The sequence below is a fragment of the Pituophis catenifer genome, unplaced genomic scaffold, assembly GCF_029215685.1.
Source record: "Pituophis catenifer annectens isolate HBS135680 unplaced genomic scaffold, rPitCat1.0.hap2 SCAF_10, whole genome shotgun sequence".
Lineage (NCBI taxonomy): Eukaryota > Metazoa > Chordata > Lepidosauria > Squamata > Colubridae > Pituophis > Pituophis catenifer.
The window spans coordinates 28,018,426-28,035,051 of NW_027256890.1; the positions used below are offsets into that span (position 1 = coordinate 28,018,426).

A 16,626-nucleotide genomic window follows, 5' to 3' on the forward strand; every position below is an offset into this window, starting at 1 on the left:
CTTGGCTGTTCAAGCAAATAGGCTGACTCTGATTCTGGGATTGATTATTTATTAGTTAATTTGGTTTAAAATGGGATTTTGTTGTACATTTTTTAACTTGTGTTCGCTGCCCTGAGTCCTTCTGGAGAAGGGCGGCATATAAATACAAAAAAGAAAGAAAGAAAGAAAGAAAGAAAGAAAGAAAAAAAGAAAGAAAGAAAGAAAGAAAGGAAGGAAGGAAGGAAGGAAGGAAGGAAGGGAGGAATGAAGAAAGAAAGAAAGAAAGGAAGAAAGAAAGACGAGGGAGAGAAAGAAAGAAAGAAAGAAAGAAGAGAAAAAAAGTGAGAGATGGAAAATTGGAAAGACAGAAGAACGGAAGGAAGGAAGGAGAAAGAAAGAAAGAGAAAGAAAGAGAAGAGAAAAAAGAGAGATGGAAAATTGGAAAGACAGAAGAACGGAAGGAAGGAAGGAGAAAGAAAGAGAGAGAAAGAAAGAAAGGAAAAGAAAGAAAGAAAGAAAAAGAAAGAAAGAAAGAAAGAAAGAAAGAAAGAAAGAAAGAAAGAAAGAAAGAAAGAAAGAAAGAAAGAAAGAAAGAAAGAAAGAATTTATTAATCTGTAAAACTCTGCAGCTGGGGATGGAGGTGGAAAGCCCAACTTCCCAGCTTTTCCCCCCTCCTCCCCCTCCCCCAATGCGTTGGAATTCGGGGAGTGGTCTTTTGCAAGATTCCCCTGAGGGGGCGCCAGGTTGGGGAAAGAAAACGATCCTCATTCGCCTTTTTTTGCCCAATCGGGAACTTGGCTCACGATCCCTAAACGCCGAACTCGCAGGGTTGTCCTTTGCAGACGCTCCCTTGGATTAGCGCCGTAGAGAGGAAACGCAGGGTTTGGATGCGCATGCGCCCTGCAGGACAACCCCCCCCCCTTCGGGCAGCGCGCGGACTTTTTTCCTCCTCTTCGGCCCCAGCCCTGGATTTAAAGGGGCCGCGTCGCCCAAAAAGGCTCCCGGGATGTCCCGTCGGGCGAAGGAGGAGTTTCATCGCTCCTACGCGGTCAGCGACCCCCGCAGCCACCCCAAAGGCTACACCGAGTACAAAGTCACGGCTAAAGTGAGGAAGGGGTTTGCAAGGAGGAGCCCCCCACCCTCCTCCCCAGGCAGGGTGGGGGGTCCCCCTCCCCAAAAGCATGCAAATGTGGGGGGGGGGGGGGTTGCAGCAGCAGCCAGAGAGGCAAAAAAAAAAAAAAAGGAGAAAATAGTTTCAGGAGCATGTGCAGAGAGCCGGGAGCAGAGAGGAGGGAGAACCAGAGAGGAGCTGGTTTTCCCTTTTGCATTTATTTATTTGATTTTTTTTTTTTTTTGCAAAAAGGGTTGGGGGCTGCTTTCCCTCCTCCTCCCTCCCCAGCCTGTCCCTTGGCAGAGGTGTGAGTGTTTAATATGTGTGTAATGTGGATGCACCGCCAGGCGGTGCAATGGGGCTGCCAGTGGGGAGGTTGAGAGGGGGGGGGGAAATTGCTGGGGTTGCAATTGCTGGGGGCCCCCCAGAGAGCATCTGGACATGCAGGAGGGAGCTTGCTTTGGAGCTGGCATCCTGCTCTGTGCCACCGCCACTCCCTGGCGCCTCTGGCATTCTTCAACCATCAGGGAAGGCAAAACTTGGCAAAGGCGCCGATTTGACTTTTTGTCCTCCTGTTTTATCTCTCTCTTTTTTTTTTTTTTCCCCTTCCAGTTTGTCTCAAAGGCGAATCCGGATGACACCAAGGAGGTACGTGAAGGACCCAGCCTGCCAAGGGGGAAGGCAGTAACAATAACAGAGTTGGAAGGCACCTTGGAGGTCATCTAGTCCAACCCCCTGCTCACCTGTACTAGGGATTCGAACCGCCGAACGGCCGACCTTTCTGATCGATAAGCTTAGCGTCTTAGCCACTGAGCCACCTAGTCAGGCTATGAGGCAGGAGTAACCCTTCGCACAACACACTGTCCCAAGATCGGTGGGCTGGTGGAGGAGCTTAGCAGCTGGATTCACACACAACACCCTTAGTGGATGCCTCAAGCAGCCATTTTCCGGGGTTTGTGGTTGCCAATTCTCCAAGGACACTGATCAGGGTCAGTTGCAAATCTCCTATCACAGGCAGGGGGTTGGACTAGAAGACCTCCAAGCTCCCTTCTAACCCTATTATTCTATATTCTTCCGTCACAACAGCCCTGTGAGGTAGATTGTTGAAAAAGAGGTTCTTATACCTTAAGGGGTGTGTGTGTGTGTAGAAACGAGATCTGGCTGATGCACGATAATGGTGTTTTCTCCAATCTTAGCACCTTGAAGATGGGCGGACTTCAACTCCCAGAATTCCCCAGCCGGCATGAAATGGACTCCACATGCCGGCAGGGGAATTCTGGGAGTTGAAGTCCGCCCGTCTGAAAATTGCCGACATCTAGAAACACCACACTGCCCCGTTGTCTGAATCGCTTCGCATCCCGCAGATCGTGGTCTGGAAGAGATACAGCGACTTTAAGAAGCTGCACGCCGACCTGGCGTACACCCATCGCAACCTCTTCCGGCGCATGGAGGATTTCCCCGCTTTCCCGCGGGCTCAGGTCTTCGGTGAGTCCACGAACGACCCCTCGCCCGGTTTTGCAGCCCGGGGGGGGGGGGAAAAATCACCAGATTTTGGGGGAGCCGTTCAGCTCCCTTCCTCCCCTTTTCCCCCCAACCGGCTGTCTTCCCGGGGATTACAGTGCCGCTAATCCCCAGCCATTAAGGTAAAGGTAAAGGTTCCCGTCGCACATATGTGTTAGTCGTTCCTGACTCTAGGGGCCGGTGCTCGTCTCCGTTTCAAAGCCGAAGATCCAGCGCTGTCCGAAGACGTCTCCGTGGTAATGTGGCCGGCATGACTCAACGCCAAAGGCGCATGGAACCTGGTTACCTTCCCATCAAAGGTGGTCCCTATTTTTCTACTTGCATTTTTTACTTGCTTTCGAACTGCTAGGTTGGCAGAAGCTGGGACAAGTCACGGGAGCTCACCCCGTTACGCGGCACTAGGGATTCGAACCTCTGAACTGCCGACTTTTCGATCGACAAGCTCAGTGTCTTAGCCACTGAGCCACCCGCGTCACCCAGCCATTTAGGAATCTCTCAAACCTTGCTCCCAAATCTTCCGCAGGCCGATTTGAGCCCGAGGTGATTGAAGAGCGGCGAAAAGCAGCGGAAGACATGCTCCACTTCACCATACCTATCCCGGCGTTAAATAACAGCCCCCAGCTGAAGGAATTCTTCCGGGTATCTTCATTTATTTATTCTGCGTTTATTTTGGACCCGTGGCAGCTCAGCGAACAAGAGCCACGTTGGGTGGGGAAGGAGGGGGGGGCTGACTGTGCATTGTACAATCGTGGTTTGCCAGGGACTCTGCTTTGGGTGGCAAAGTTTATAGCGGGTCCTTAATCCTGAATTTTTACTCTATAAAAGCCGCCCAGAGTCGCTGGGACCCGAGACGGGTAGCAAATAAATTTCATAATGAATAAATAAATACAGGGTGGTCCTCCACTTACGACCTCAACCGAGCCCAGAATTTATGACACTAAGTGAGACCTTTGTTCGGTGAGTTTTGTCCCATTCTGCAACCTTTCTTGCCACGTCTGTTAATCACTGCTGCTGTTAAAGTGAGTCACCTGGTCGTTAAGTGAATCCGGCTTCCCTCGTTGACTTTGCTCGTCAGAAAGTCGCAAAAGGAGATCGCGTGACCACCCCCCCCCCAGGATACTGCAACCGTCATAACTATGAGACAGTTGTCAAGCAGCTGGATGTAAATCCCTGGGGATGCTGCCACGGTCATAAGTGTGAAAGATGGTCGTAAGTCACTTTTTTCAGCGCCTTCGTAGCTTCGAATGGTGGGCGTGGCAGGGGAAGGATACTGCAAAATCTCCATTCCCTCCCCGCTCCAGGGGAAGGATACTGCAAAATCTCCATTCCCTCCCCGCTCCAGGGGAAGGATACTGCAAAATCTCCATTCCCTCCCCACTCCAGGGGGAAGGACACTGCAAAATCCCCATTCCCTCCCCGCTCCAGGGGAAGGATACTGCAAAACCCCATTCCCTCCCAACTCCAGGGGGAAGGACACTGCAAAATCTCCATTCCCTCCCCACTCCAGGGGAAGGATATTGCAAAACCTCCATTCCCACCCCACTCTGGGGCCAGCCGGTTCTCCGAACTACTCAAAATTTCCTCTACCGGTTCTCCAGAACCTGCTGAATACCTCCTCTGCATTTAAACTCAGGGTTTCCCCATCTGATGAATCCTAAAGTACGTGTACTTCAACGCCCAGAATTCCCCCCGGGGCAACTGACGTGCATACAGTTCAAAGGGAATTCTGGGAGTTGAAGTCCACGCATACCTGAAAGTTTCCTGGGGTGAGAATTAAACCAGGATTAAACCAGGATACGGTTTGATACCCTGTACTCAACCGTTGAATTTTCTACCAAAAAGCTGATGCAACATGCTTAGCCCAATCAATTTGCATTTCTTTTTATTTCCGCTTTCCTGCAAAAAAACCCCACAAAAATCCCATTACGGAGAATGGATTCACTTAACAACTGTACATTCACTTAGTGACCACTGCAAAAAATATTATTATTTTTTTTAAAAATCAGGTCTGGTGACATGATCTCTCCCGACTTACAGCCGCAATGGCTTATGGTCATAATTCCAGGCTCAACTACGGTCGCAAGGCGAGGACTACCCATAGTTTTGACTCCCCTTGGTGCCCAAATCCAGAAGGTGGCAAACTCAGTGCCTCGGTTCCCTGGGTTGTGTGAAAGTAGTGGCTTGCTTTGTCCTTACAGGGCGGAGAGGGCCAGAGCAGTCCCAGGCGATGGGAGTTGCCTTCGCTGCCCCTCCCTCTCATCCCGGTGCCCACGGCTGGAGTCGAGCAGGGTGAGGAGGCCCTGGGGCTGGTTCAGGATGATGGGCTACTGCTGTATCCGGAGCCGGCCAGCAAAGATGGCGTCTCTAAGCCCCAAATGGAGAACCAAGGTACCCCCTTTAAGGCTCTTGATTCCAATATGAGAAAGGTTGAAATAGCACTTCCTTCCTTCCTTCCTCACTCACTCCCTCCCAGCTTCTGTCTCCCTTTGTTCCTTTTTTCTGCCTTTCTTTTTCCTTTCTTCTCTCCTTCCTTCTCTCTCCCTTTTCCTTTTTTCTCCTTCTCTCCTTTCCTTCCCCTTCCTTCCTTTTTTCCTTCTTACCTGCCTTCCTTCCTTTTTCCTTCTTTTCTGCCTTCCTTCTTGCTCTATCTACCTTCCTTCCTTCCTGCTCTCCATTCGTTCTTTTCTCCTTCCTTCCTTCCTTCCTTCTTTCCTTCTTTCCTGCCTTTTTTCTATCTATCTTCCTTCTTTTCTTCCTGGTCTCCCTTCATTCTTTTCTCCTTCCTTCTCTCCTTTCCTTCCCCTTCCTTCCTTCTCTCTCCCTTCCTTTTCCTTTTTTTCCCTTCCTTCTCTCCTTTCCTTCCCCTTCCTTCTTTCCTTTTTCCTTCTTTCCCGCCTTTTTTCTTTCTCTACCTTCCTTCCTGCTCTCCGTTCGTTCTTTTCACCTTCCTTCCTTCCTTCTTTTTTCCTTCTTTCCTGCCTTCCTTCTATTTATCTTCCTTCCTTCCTGCTCTCCCTTCTTTCTTTTCTCCTTCCTTCTCTCCTTTCCTTCTCTTTTCTTCTCTCTCTCTCTCCCTTCCTTTTCTTTTTTCTGCCTTCCTTCTCTTCTTTCCTTTCCCTCTCTCCCTCCCTGCTCTCTCTTCATTCTTTTTCTCCTTCCTTCTCTCCTTTCCTTCCCCTTCCTTCCTTCCCCTCCCTTCCTTCCTTCCTGCTCTCCCTTCATTCTTTTTCTCCTTCCTTCTCTCCTTTCCTTCCCCTTCCTTTTTCTTTTTTCTGCCTTCTTCCTGCCTGGTGAATTCTGGGAGTTGAAGTCCACCCATCTTAAAGCTGCCGACATTTCGGTCTGATGAATCGCATGCCTGCAGCCGTTTGGGGACCTAATCTTACGGTTCCATAATCTCCCTAGTAGATGAGGAGTTTACTAGAAGGTTGCGCTGCTGTTGCTTCTACTGACTGATGCTTCTACCACAGAGGGGGCCTCGGACGCTGTGGAACAAGAGGAAGATCTGGATGCCCTCTTTGCCTTCCGGGAGGAAGACGAGGAAGAAGAAGCCAAGAACGACTCACCTTCTCACTGCCTCTTATCGGTCCAAGAATTAGCCCTCTTTGACCCCTTCTCCAAAAATGGTAGGTGTTGTGGCCCACCAGCGGCCAGCAGAGCTGGCAGCAGAGTCAGACAATGAGGAGGTTGGGGAGGAACGTGGGCCAGTCCTGGAGTCTGGGGAAGGCTCTGATGAGGGCTCTGCGTCGGAGGCAGAGAGGGGGCCAAGGCCGTCTGGTAGTTCTTTGCTGCCTCTGGAGTCTGACATCAGCGAGGCAGAAAAACAGCGAGAGCCTGTTCCCAGTGTGCACATGCGCAGAGCTGCCAGAAGACAGGAACAATTAAGAAAACAGGGTCGACTCGGGAGTAAGGCTTGGAGATGATTGGCCCCTCCCACAAGACATAAAAGAGGAGCGAACGGGACGTGAGCTTTTGCAGGAAGCAATGAGTTCATCTGGTCAGTAAAAGCTCTGTTTGACTCTGTGCTAAGTTTGGCCTTGTCCTGCATTTGGCAATTAGTTTTCTGGCAGCATTCCAAAGGAGATGAGGTGGGTGTTTATAAACATTCCCCTGAAAGACTGTTTTGAGAAGCCTGTCGGACTGGGAATGACAATAATTCACAGCCGTCTGAATTCAAGAGGTTTGCCGGGACGAAGACTGTGCTGTATACTTTCTAAGGAAGCCTAGGTCAGAACAGTAGCTAGGGAGATGAAGATCCACCAACAGTACGTCTCCATGTGCAGGCATGGTGGTCTGTGAGCCAAGACACGGATAAGGGGGGAATCTCCCCATGGAACATAGAATCCCAGGTGTGGAAGGGACCTCAGAGGTCTTCTAGCCCAACCTCCAAGGCAGGAAAAACCTTACACCATCCTAGCCAAATGTTTGTCCGATCTATTTTTGAAAGCCTCCAGTGATGGAGCACCAGTGGTGAAATGCAGCTGGCTCTATCCGGTTCGTGCAAGTCGGTAGCGCTGGTGGCAGGTGGTTCGGCGAGCCGGTAGCAGCGGCGGGAGGAGGCTCCAAACCCCCCCCCCCCCCAAAACCAGGACGTCATCATGTCCCGGTTTTGACCCTCTGAGCATGTGCAAAAGGCTTTGCGTATGCGCAGACAATGGCACACGCGTGAGTGAAGCGAGTGCATGTGTTGATGACAGCGTGCGGGTAGCGAGCCGGTAGGAAAGGTAAGTGCATTTTACCCCTGTGGCAAGCTGTTCCACTGGTTAATTGTTCTCACTGTCGGGAAATTTCCCTTTAGTTCTAGGTTGGACCTTGCCGTGATAAGTTTCCATCCGTTAATTTTGTCCTGGCCTCAGGTGGTTTGGAGATTAAGTCAATCCCCTCTTTTCTGTGACAGCCCCTCAAGAATTGGAAGACATGTCCATTATGTTCCCCCCCCCCAATTGTCTCTTTGTTAGACTAACCAGCAGGGTCTCCAAACATGGTAACTTTTAAGACTTGTGGACTTCAACTCCCAGAATTGGACTGCGCCCGGGGAGAAACATCTGCCACTACCTAGGATTGAACTCTCAACCTTCTGAATGGGAGGCGATTAGCTTCACCACTAGGCCACCACAATGCTCAGCTCCATCCAGCCACCCCGACTCTACCTTGAATTAGTTATGGAATGAGAGTCGTTAAAGGAGGCACTTGGGAATGTGCCGACATGAAGCTCCTAATAATTGGATTTCTTTTGAAGCTTGGCTGGAGACTCACGATAGCAAGCCAGCTCTGACCCTACATAATTTACGCTCCAATTATGACCCTGTTTCCCCCCTCCCCACAGGGCGTGTCATCAATCACATTCGCCAACAGAGCAATTTCGAGGTTTGTAGAGGTCACTCCCCTCGGTTGCTGTAGGTAACTCTGGGATACAGCCTTGAGAGAGATAAGCATGGAATGTGCATCTGTCTTTGGCTGCTGTGACATTTCGCCGGTTTTCCATCCCCCCCGAAGAAGCCAGGGATGCTTTGCGAGTTGACACTCCCCATCCTAGCTGGGGAATTCTGGGAGCTGAAGACCACAAGTCTTAAAAGCTGCCAAGTTTGGAGGCCCCTGGACTAGACATACCTCGTTCCCTCAACCGTTCCTCATATAATTTAGCCTCCAGATCATTCACCATCTTTGTTGATCTTCTGGCCATCTCCTTCTCTAGCCAGTTGAGCATCTTCCCATCTGTTCTTTTCCTTCTGATCCAGCTTCTACTGCCACCGGTCTCTCCCACGGAGAAGGTCTGGCTTCTCTGGAGGCCTCAGGGACCAAACCGGAACTCCTGCTCAGCGTGGACACGACACAGAATCTCGAGACAGAAGGTACCACATTAGATCCCGGCAGGTATCTGCCCCAAGCGACGGAGAGGATCCGGCAAGCTGTGTTGTGCGAAGCATCCAAGGACTACCAGGGGGCGTTTCGCGGCTACCGTAGCGGAGTTGACTTGCTCCTTCAGGGTCTGCAAGGTACGTTGAGTTGAGTAGGTGGGTCTCTTCGGCTTCTGGGATTTTTTCCAATCTGGAGAGAAGTTTGGTCCCTGGAGAAGCGCTGAGCCCAACTGGAACCAAAGTTTAATCCAGGTAGCAACTGTTCTTGGCTGCTCCGTCTTGTAGCAGTCCCGGTCTGAGTGTGATGTTCTGCCCCAGCTACGGACCCCAAAGAAGGCAGCACACACAAAGTCCTTTTAAACTTTAGTTTACTAAATAAACCAGTTTTTTACAACAACAGCTGTTAATTAACTGCATTAACAGCCGCCAAGAATTCAAAGAATAATACTGAAAGCGTACTGTGGTTGGCAGAATGCCCAGAAGCAATTTGCAGGAAGTTGATAAGATAAGCAAGACAAGACATGAAGGTATGTGAACAAAGTTGTTCCCTGCAAATTGCTTCAATCGGCGTTCCTCCTTAAATAGGCTAAGGGAGTGGCCAATTAGCCCCAAGCCTTACTCTCTAGGAGACCTCCTCCTGAGGAGCCACTCCTGCCTTTTGGCAGCTCTGCGCGCCCGTGCATCGAGAAGAGGCTCCTCCTCTTCTTCCTCTTCACCCATGGAAGCTTCTGGAGGTTCTGAAGGCCCTGGCTGAATCCCCACCTCTGGCACCACATCTTCTCCAGCCTCCTCACTGTCCGACTCGAGTGCCAGCTGCACAGGCTGCTGGCGGAGCACCACAGCAGCCTCCTCACTGGCAGAATCAGCTCCTAGCTGCACAGGCCGCTGACGGGCCACAACAGCGTGATGTGTGAATATGGATACTGAACCAACAGGCTGAGTTGGTGCAATAGGCAAACCTAAGGAAAAAATATCATTAACTATGGTCAACACTTAACCAGGTTTATTGTGTTGTGCAAGAGTAGCTGTTGTGTCTTTTACCAATCCTGGTTTGAGTGTGTGGTGTGAAAGCAGCCATTGATGCTAGGCCAGGAGATGGCAGTTCTTCGAAGCTGGTCGCCTGTAACAGGTAGTCCTCGACTTACAACAGTTCACTTAGTGACCGAAGTTACAACGGCACTAAAAAAAGGACCATTTTTCACACAAAGGAAGACCGTTGTAACATCCCCACAGTTGTCACGTGATTTACATTTGGATGCCCGACAGCCGACTCACATTTATGACGGTCGCTGTGTCCCAGGGGGTCACGTGATCTCTTTTTGCGACTGTCTGACAAGCAAAGTCGATGGGGAGGCCGGATTCACTTAACAAACCGGTTACGACTGTGTTCCTAATTTAAACGGCTGCAACGATTCGCTTGGCAAAAGATGGCAAGGAAAGTCATAAAAAAAGGGGCAAAACTCACTTAACAGATGTCTCATTTAACAACCTACATTTTGGACTCAATGGTGGTTGTAAGCCGAGGACTACCTGTACTCTGCTAAATGCTTCGAGCTGCTGTTTGACATTTTGGGGGCTTTTTTGCTGCCCGGATTCCAGGGTCCAAGTGAGTGGTGGGGTGGCCTAGAGAGGGAGCTCTCGCCTCACAATCAGGAGGCTGTGAGTTCAATCCTAGGTAGAGGCAGATATTTCTCTCTCTGGACACAATGAGAATTTATCTGCTGAATATAACTCCGCATTGGCGACAGGAAGGGCATCCGTCCAGTAAAACACTCAGCTCCATTTAGTTGCCCAGACTCCGCCCTTCGAGGAATTATGGGGTTGTTAAAAGATGATGATGATGATTCTGGGATCCAAGTGAGAGCCACCAAAAAGACATCCAATATGTCTTCCCGTTCGCAGGCGATACCAATCCAGCCCGCAGGGAAGCGGTGAAGAAGAAGACGGCGGAATACCTCCAGAGGGCCGAAGAAATCTTCCAGCAACATTTGAAGCATCTGGAACTGTGACTTCCAATTCCGCCGCGAGTCGCTTGTATTTATTTCCTACCGTTCTGCGTTTGGGCCTTTTCCAATCCTCCTCCGCCCTCAATCCCAGATTCTGAACGTTAAACCTGGGCGAAAAATAACTTTGGGGACTTTCTCTTCCCTTCAGGGAGGGCTGAGAAAGGGGTGAGGGGGAGTCGAGGTTGTCCGAAAGGGCTTCGGTTTACACAGTTGTCTGAATGTGGAAATTCCAGTTTCAGTTGATTCCACTTCAGAGGTTTTGCCAAAGTCCCTGCGTGTTAAAAACTTCAAGCAGGCAGGCTTTATCCAAGCAGGGGAACAAGATTAGCGAGTTGTATGAATGCAGAGCCAAACATCTAGAGAAGGAATTCTTTATTATTATTATTATTTTTTTTTTTTTTGCAACTCCTCTTTAGAAGTGCCTTCGTTTCTTGAGCTGGCTGTGAATCCGTGTCGATTGTCCAGTAATTTCTGTGGACGTCCACAGCGACACCATCCCAGAGAGAGAGAGAGAGAGAGAGAAAATATTCTCTCTCTCTCAATGATGAAAATATTCTGAGATCATTGAGCAGAAATATCTTCCCCCCAAAACGGAATACCCCCCCCTCCCCAAAAAACGGAAGGCAAGAGAATAAAGAGGTCTGAAATGTTTGGTCCAGGGAGAGAAATAATTCTGCATATTTTTACCCGGAACGCTTCCAGCCTTTATGTTTACTTTTCCAGTTCATTTATTTATTTATTTGATTGTCAAATTTCTTTGCTGCCCGTCTTACGGTTTAAGGCGACTCAGTTGCAGGGGTGAAATGCTACCGGTTCGCACCAGTTCGCACGAACCGGTAGCAAAAAAAAGCCCTACCAGTTCGTCCAAATGAGTATTTCCGACAATCAGCTGTGCCACATGATTTATATTCCCTAGAAAGCAGGAAATTCCGCTTTCTAGCGGATTTAAATCGGGCGGCAGAGCTGTTCCCCCCCTCGCTGTTTTACTTACCTTCAAACGGCTCCTTTTTCTGCATGCATGCAGCGCTCACGACTGCTCGGTTGCCTCCCCCAAGTGTGTTGGGACACCCCCTGCCCAAATTCCAAGCTGTTTTATCTCTTGAAGATTACACTATGCTTGGTTCTCCCCGTGCTTGGGCCAAAAAAAGTGGAATTCAGGATGATAATCCTCGGAATTTCAAATCAAAGATCGGACGTGGAGGGAAAGTTTACAATTTAATGGTGATTGGGACCAAATTTCTCTTCAATTTGAATGAATGAATGATTAACGAATGGCAATTAATGATTACTCTAAGAAATACCGGTTACAGGTAGTCCTCAACTTATGACCACAATGGAGCTCAGCATTTCTGTTGCTAAGCGAGGCAGTCGCTAAGTGAGTTTTTACACCCCATTTTACGACTTTTCTTGCCACAGTCGTTAAGCGAATGGTAAGATGGTAAGTTAGTAATCTGATTTCTCCCTTGACTTTGCTGGTCAAAGTCCCGTGACCCCCCGGGACATGGCAACCGTCATAAGTACATGCCAGTTGCCAAGCGTCTTTATTTTGATCATGTGACCACAGGGATACGGGCGTAAGTGTGAAAACTGGTCATAAGTCACTTTTTTCAGTGCCGTTGTAACTTCAAACGGTCATTAAATATGGACTGTTGTAAGTCGAGAACTACCTGTATAAGCTCAGACAAGCACTAAATCTCTGCTTCGTTTGTGTAATGCGCTAAATTCGGTTAATTTTATGTGGAATTATTTTTCTTTACAGCTTCACAGATGGTGCAAATCCAGCTTCTCCAATTCATTTGTGGTCTTACAACCCAGGTGTGCCTGTTACCAAATTTTATGCTAATAAAATTTTAATTAATTAATTTAATTTATTAATTAATTACATTTTTAACAAGATTCCTTGGGTCGTTTTCATACTTTTTAATCTACAGATAGTCCTGGATTTACAACCACAAATTACGACTGGAACTCCCATTGCTAAACAGTGTTGGGATAAATTACAGTAGTGGCCAAAATTGTGGAAACCTTTTGGGAAAAGTGTGTTTTTGAGGTTTGATGGCTAATAACACCACTTTTTTTGGAGTTTCATGATAATCCTATTCCACTGCTGGAATGGCCTGGGAATAGCCCAGACCTTCACCCCATTGAAAATCTATGGAGCCGACTAAAGAAACTGGTTAGTCAAAAGCAACCCAGCAATAAAACACAGTTAATAGAAGCCATCATTCGATCTTGGTTTCACATGATAACAGCTGCAGAACTCAAAGACTTGGTTCCCTCCATGGAAAGACGTTGTAAGGCCGTCATTCATGCTAAAGGTTACCCAACAAAGTATTAACTGACATAGTGATAATTTCTCTATATCTCATTTTTTTCTATGGTGATCATTTTTGTATATCTTGTTTCACTTTTCTTCTTTATACTGTAACTGCTATTCTGATAGCAAATCCTTCATAAAAGTTATTGCATTACCTTCTTGATTAAATTATCTTTCCATTGATATATAATTTTATGGTACTACAAAAAAAAGTGGTGTAATTAGCTAGTTTTAGAAAATACACTTTTCCCAAAAGGTTTCCATAGTTTTGGCCACTACTGCATAATATTTCCTTGTACCTGTTGTATCGGATTCACACAACTCCATGGCGGTGTGAGGATTCTGAAAGTTGCAGACTCAGCATATTTGAGGGAACTCGGTTGGAGAAGGTGGCTAGTCAGAGCCACCCAATTTTTTCAGTATAATCCTCAAACTATTTTCAATAAAGCTTAATAATGCTTAATGAAGTGTTTCTTAACCTTGGCAACTTTAAGAAGGTGGACTTCAACTCCCAGAATTCCCCAGTCAGTCACACCGGCTGGGGAATGCTGGGAATTGAAGTCCACAAGTCTTAAAGTTGCAAACGTTGGAGAATCCTGTTCTAGAACAGTGTTTTTTCAAACTCGATAAGTTGTGCAGACTTCAACTCCCAGCATTCCTCTGGCTAGCTGGAGAATTCTGGGAGTTGAAATTCACCCATCGTAAAGTTGCCACGGTGGAGAAAATTAATGCAATAGCAAGTTACATAAAGGTACTTCTCGATTTGCAATCATTTATTTAGTCATCATCATCATCTTTTAATGACCCATAATCCCTTGCGAGGTGGAATCTGGGCAACTGAATGGAGCGGAGTGTTTACTGGCCAGATGCCCTTCCTGTCTCCAATGTGGAGTTATATTCAGCAGATAAATGCTCATTGTGCCCAGAGAGAGAAATATCTGCCTCTACCTAGGATCGAACAATGAGAATATATCTGCTGAAGAAAACTCCGCACTGGCAACAAGAAAGGCATCCGGCCAGTAAAACACTCTGCTAGTTCCATTCAGTTGACTCCACCCCGCAAGGGATTATAGGGTCGTTAAACGAAGATGATGATGATGATGATAGAATCTCATTCTGCCCTAAGCAGAATTGGCCTCGGACACCTCAATGTTTCTCCCAGTCCTTGACTTACAACAATTCATTACTGACCGAAGCAACAACGGCACCCCCCAAAAAAAATGACGATATTTTTTCACATTTGAGACCTTTGCTGCATTCCCCATGGTGATATGACCAAAATCCAGATCCCTGCTAAGTGACTCATATTTACGACGGTTACAGTGTCAAGCGACTCCCTTTTGCGACCTTCGGACAAGCGACGTCAACGGGGAAGCCAGATTCACTGAACAACCGTGTGACTAATTTGACAACTGCGGTGATTCATTTAACGACGATGGCAAGAAAGGCCGTAAAATGGGGCAAAACTCACTTTAACAAACGTCTCACTTAAATTTTGGGCTCCGTTGTGGTTGTAAGTCGAGGATTCCCTGTACTAAAACTCTTGTGCCTGCTTGTCACCCTCAATTGGGCAAAACGGTGCATCCTACAGCAACCGTTTTTGAACGAACCAACCCCAAATGGACTAATTTACAGAATGCATCCAAAATCCGGCACCCGGGATTCCTATGGGATTGAAATCTGGCAAAGTTGCAGCCACTTCAATGCCACAGTCGTGTGATTTTCATTTCCAATGGTCCCTGCCAGTTTCTTTCAAGGAAAGTCACTGGGGAAGCCAGCAGGAAGTCGGAAGTCGTTTCCGTTTCCACTGTTTTGGGCTGGCTATGGTCGTTCTGTTTTTCCGTTTAAGTAAGGAAATATCTTTAAAACGATCCAACTGGTTCCAGGGTATCTACTTCTAATTAAAATTAAATCTAAGGTTGCCTGCTCCTCCTCACTTTTGACCCCCTTCTTAGTAGCTGGTACAGAACCAATGGTTTCTATTCAAACCAAAACACTTTTTAAATCAGAATCATGAGGACTACAATCCCCAGGGCGCAAAACAGGTGAAATCCAGCAGGTTCTGGAGAACCGGTAGCAGAAATTTTGAGTAGCTCAGAGAACTGGCAAATACCACCTCTGGCTGGCCCCAGAGTGGGGTGGGAATGGGGATTTTGCAATATCCTTCCCCCAGGAATGGGGAGGGGATGGAGATTTTGCAGTATCCTTCTCCCAGGAGTGAGGAGGGAATGGGGATTTTGCAGTATCCTTCCCCTGGAGTGGGGAGGGAATGGAGATTTTGCAATATCCTTCCTCTGCCACGCCCACCAAGTCACACCACGCCCACTAAGCCACGCCCACAGAACCGATAGTAAAAAAAATTGGATTTCACCACTGGCGCAAAACATCCCAGATTAACCCTCGCTATCTTCAGAGAAGATAAAACTACGAAAAGTCTGAAGTTTCCAAGACCTGCAGGAAGAAAATGACAGAGTACAGAAAAATAATCTCTTTTGAGGATGCTGAAGTTCACCTTGGGTTCAAACTTGGCAACTTGGAAGACCGGGGAACTTCAACTCCCAGAATTCCCCAGCCGGCCATGCATTTCTGCATTTTTTTCCCCAACCTCCTTCAACTGCTTGAAAGACAAAAATGAACTTTGGAAAATGTCTTGCCAGGAAGAGTCTGGGAGCGAGTATCTTCCTGATGAACCGAGGTGTTCTTTACATTCACTGGTTGTAGCCACACAACACAAGTAACCTGGTTAATATGAATTGTGGGTTTGCACAATTGGAAGAACCTTATCATACCCATATTTAATCGTATTATCAATCCCTGCAAGCTTTCAAGAAGAAACTGGACTGCCATTTTGTCAGAAATGGTGTAGAATCTCCTGCTTGAGCAGAAGGTTGGACTAGATCAGTGATGACTAACCTTTTTGCCATCACGTGCCAAGAAGGGGGGGGGACGGGGGAGGTTCGCGTACACGTATGCCCACACCCATAATTCTATGCTCCTCGCCCTGCGCATACGACCCCCCTTCCCCCCACTCCTAGCACATGGTGGCCTGGTAGGCCCGCTTTTCTTTCTCACCTGGCTCCAGATCCTCTCTCTGCATCTGGGGAGGGCGAAAACAGCCTTCCCCACCCCCTCGGCCCATTTCCCAACTTCTGGTTAGACAGGAAATGACTTTTTTGCTGTCCCCAGCCCTCCAGAGACTCCGACGCACGCGCACCGGAGCTGAGCTGGCGTGCCAAGGCGACATGGCTCCTTGTGCCACTTGTGGCACGCGTGCCAAACGTTCGCCATCACGGGACTAGATGACCTACGAGGTCCCTTCCAACTCTGTTAATCTGTAAAGAACAGAAGTTGCCTCAGAAGTTGTGGGAGCTTCATTCCTGGAAGCTTCCAAGAAGAGATTGGACTGCCACCTGTCAGAAGTGGTGTAGGGTCTCCTGCTTGGGCGGGGGGGTTGGACTAGATGACCTACGAGGTCCCTTCCAACTGTTATTCTGTTAATGTTCTATGTATGGGTTGTGTTTTCCAAACAGAGTAAGGCCAAAAGACAGAAATGAAAGCCATCCATTCATGTAACCAGGTTTATTAGATTGTCTGGAGCCTTTTACCTGGTTTGTTTACATCCTGTTTTTCATGGCCTAGTCTTCTAGCCGATGACACGATGTCTGTCTTCCCGTTGCGTCCTCTTTTCGGGGAGGGATCATGTGCCGATCGTTTCCAAATGATGGGAAGAAGCATCCAAATAATATAAAACTTAAAAGGAAAATCAAATAATAAAAGGGACATTGGGAAGAGTTGCACCATCAATGCAAAGTTAGCTAAAAAACACCACCGTT

General features: G+C 47.9%; 1 protein-coding gene across 1 annotated transcript; it reads left to right on the top strand.

Moving 5' to 3' along the window:
• Positions 1-960: 960 nt before the first annotated feature.
• On the top strand, positions 961-16,347 carry SNX15 (sorting nexin 15). The gene is made up of 9 exons (XM_070951516.1): positions 961-1,085; positions 1,704-1,739; positions 2,456-2,576; positions 3,136-3,251; positions 4,811-5,000; positions 6,083-6,238; positions 8,351-8,608; positions 12,236-12,291; positions 16,324-16,347. The coding sequence occupies exons 1-9, from the start codon at positions 987-989 to the stop codon at positions 16,345-16,347; spliced, it is 1,056 nt and encodes a 351-aa protein (XP_070807617.1). The 5' UTR covers positions 961-986.
• Positions 16,348-16,626: the final 279 nt, after the last annotated feature.

What these genes read in the sequence shown, in the direction of transcription:
- SNX15 (XM_070951516.1), top strand. Translation starts at nt 987, where the DNA reads ATGTCCCGTCGGGCGAAGGAGGAGTTTCATCGCTCCTACGCGGTCAGC. An exon ending in GCCCCAAATGGAGAACCAAG is followed by an intron (nt 5,001 to 6,082) that starts GTACCCCCTTTA and finishes CTTCTACCACAG; the next exon opens with AGGGGGCCTCGGACGCTGTG. An exon ending in GCTCCTTCAGGGTCTGCAAG is followed by an intron (nt 8,609 to 12,235) that starts GTACGTTGAGTT and finishes TTTTCTTTACAG; the next exon opens with CTTCACAGATGGTGCAAATC.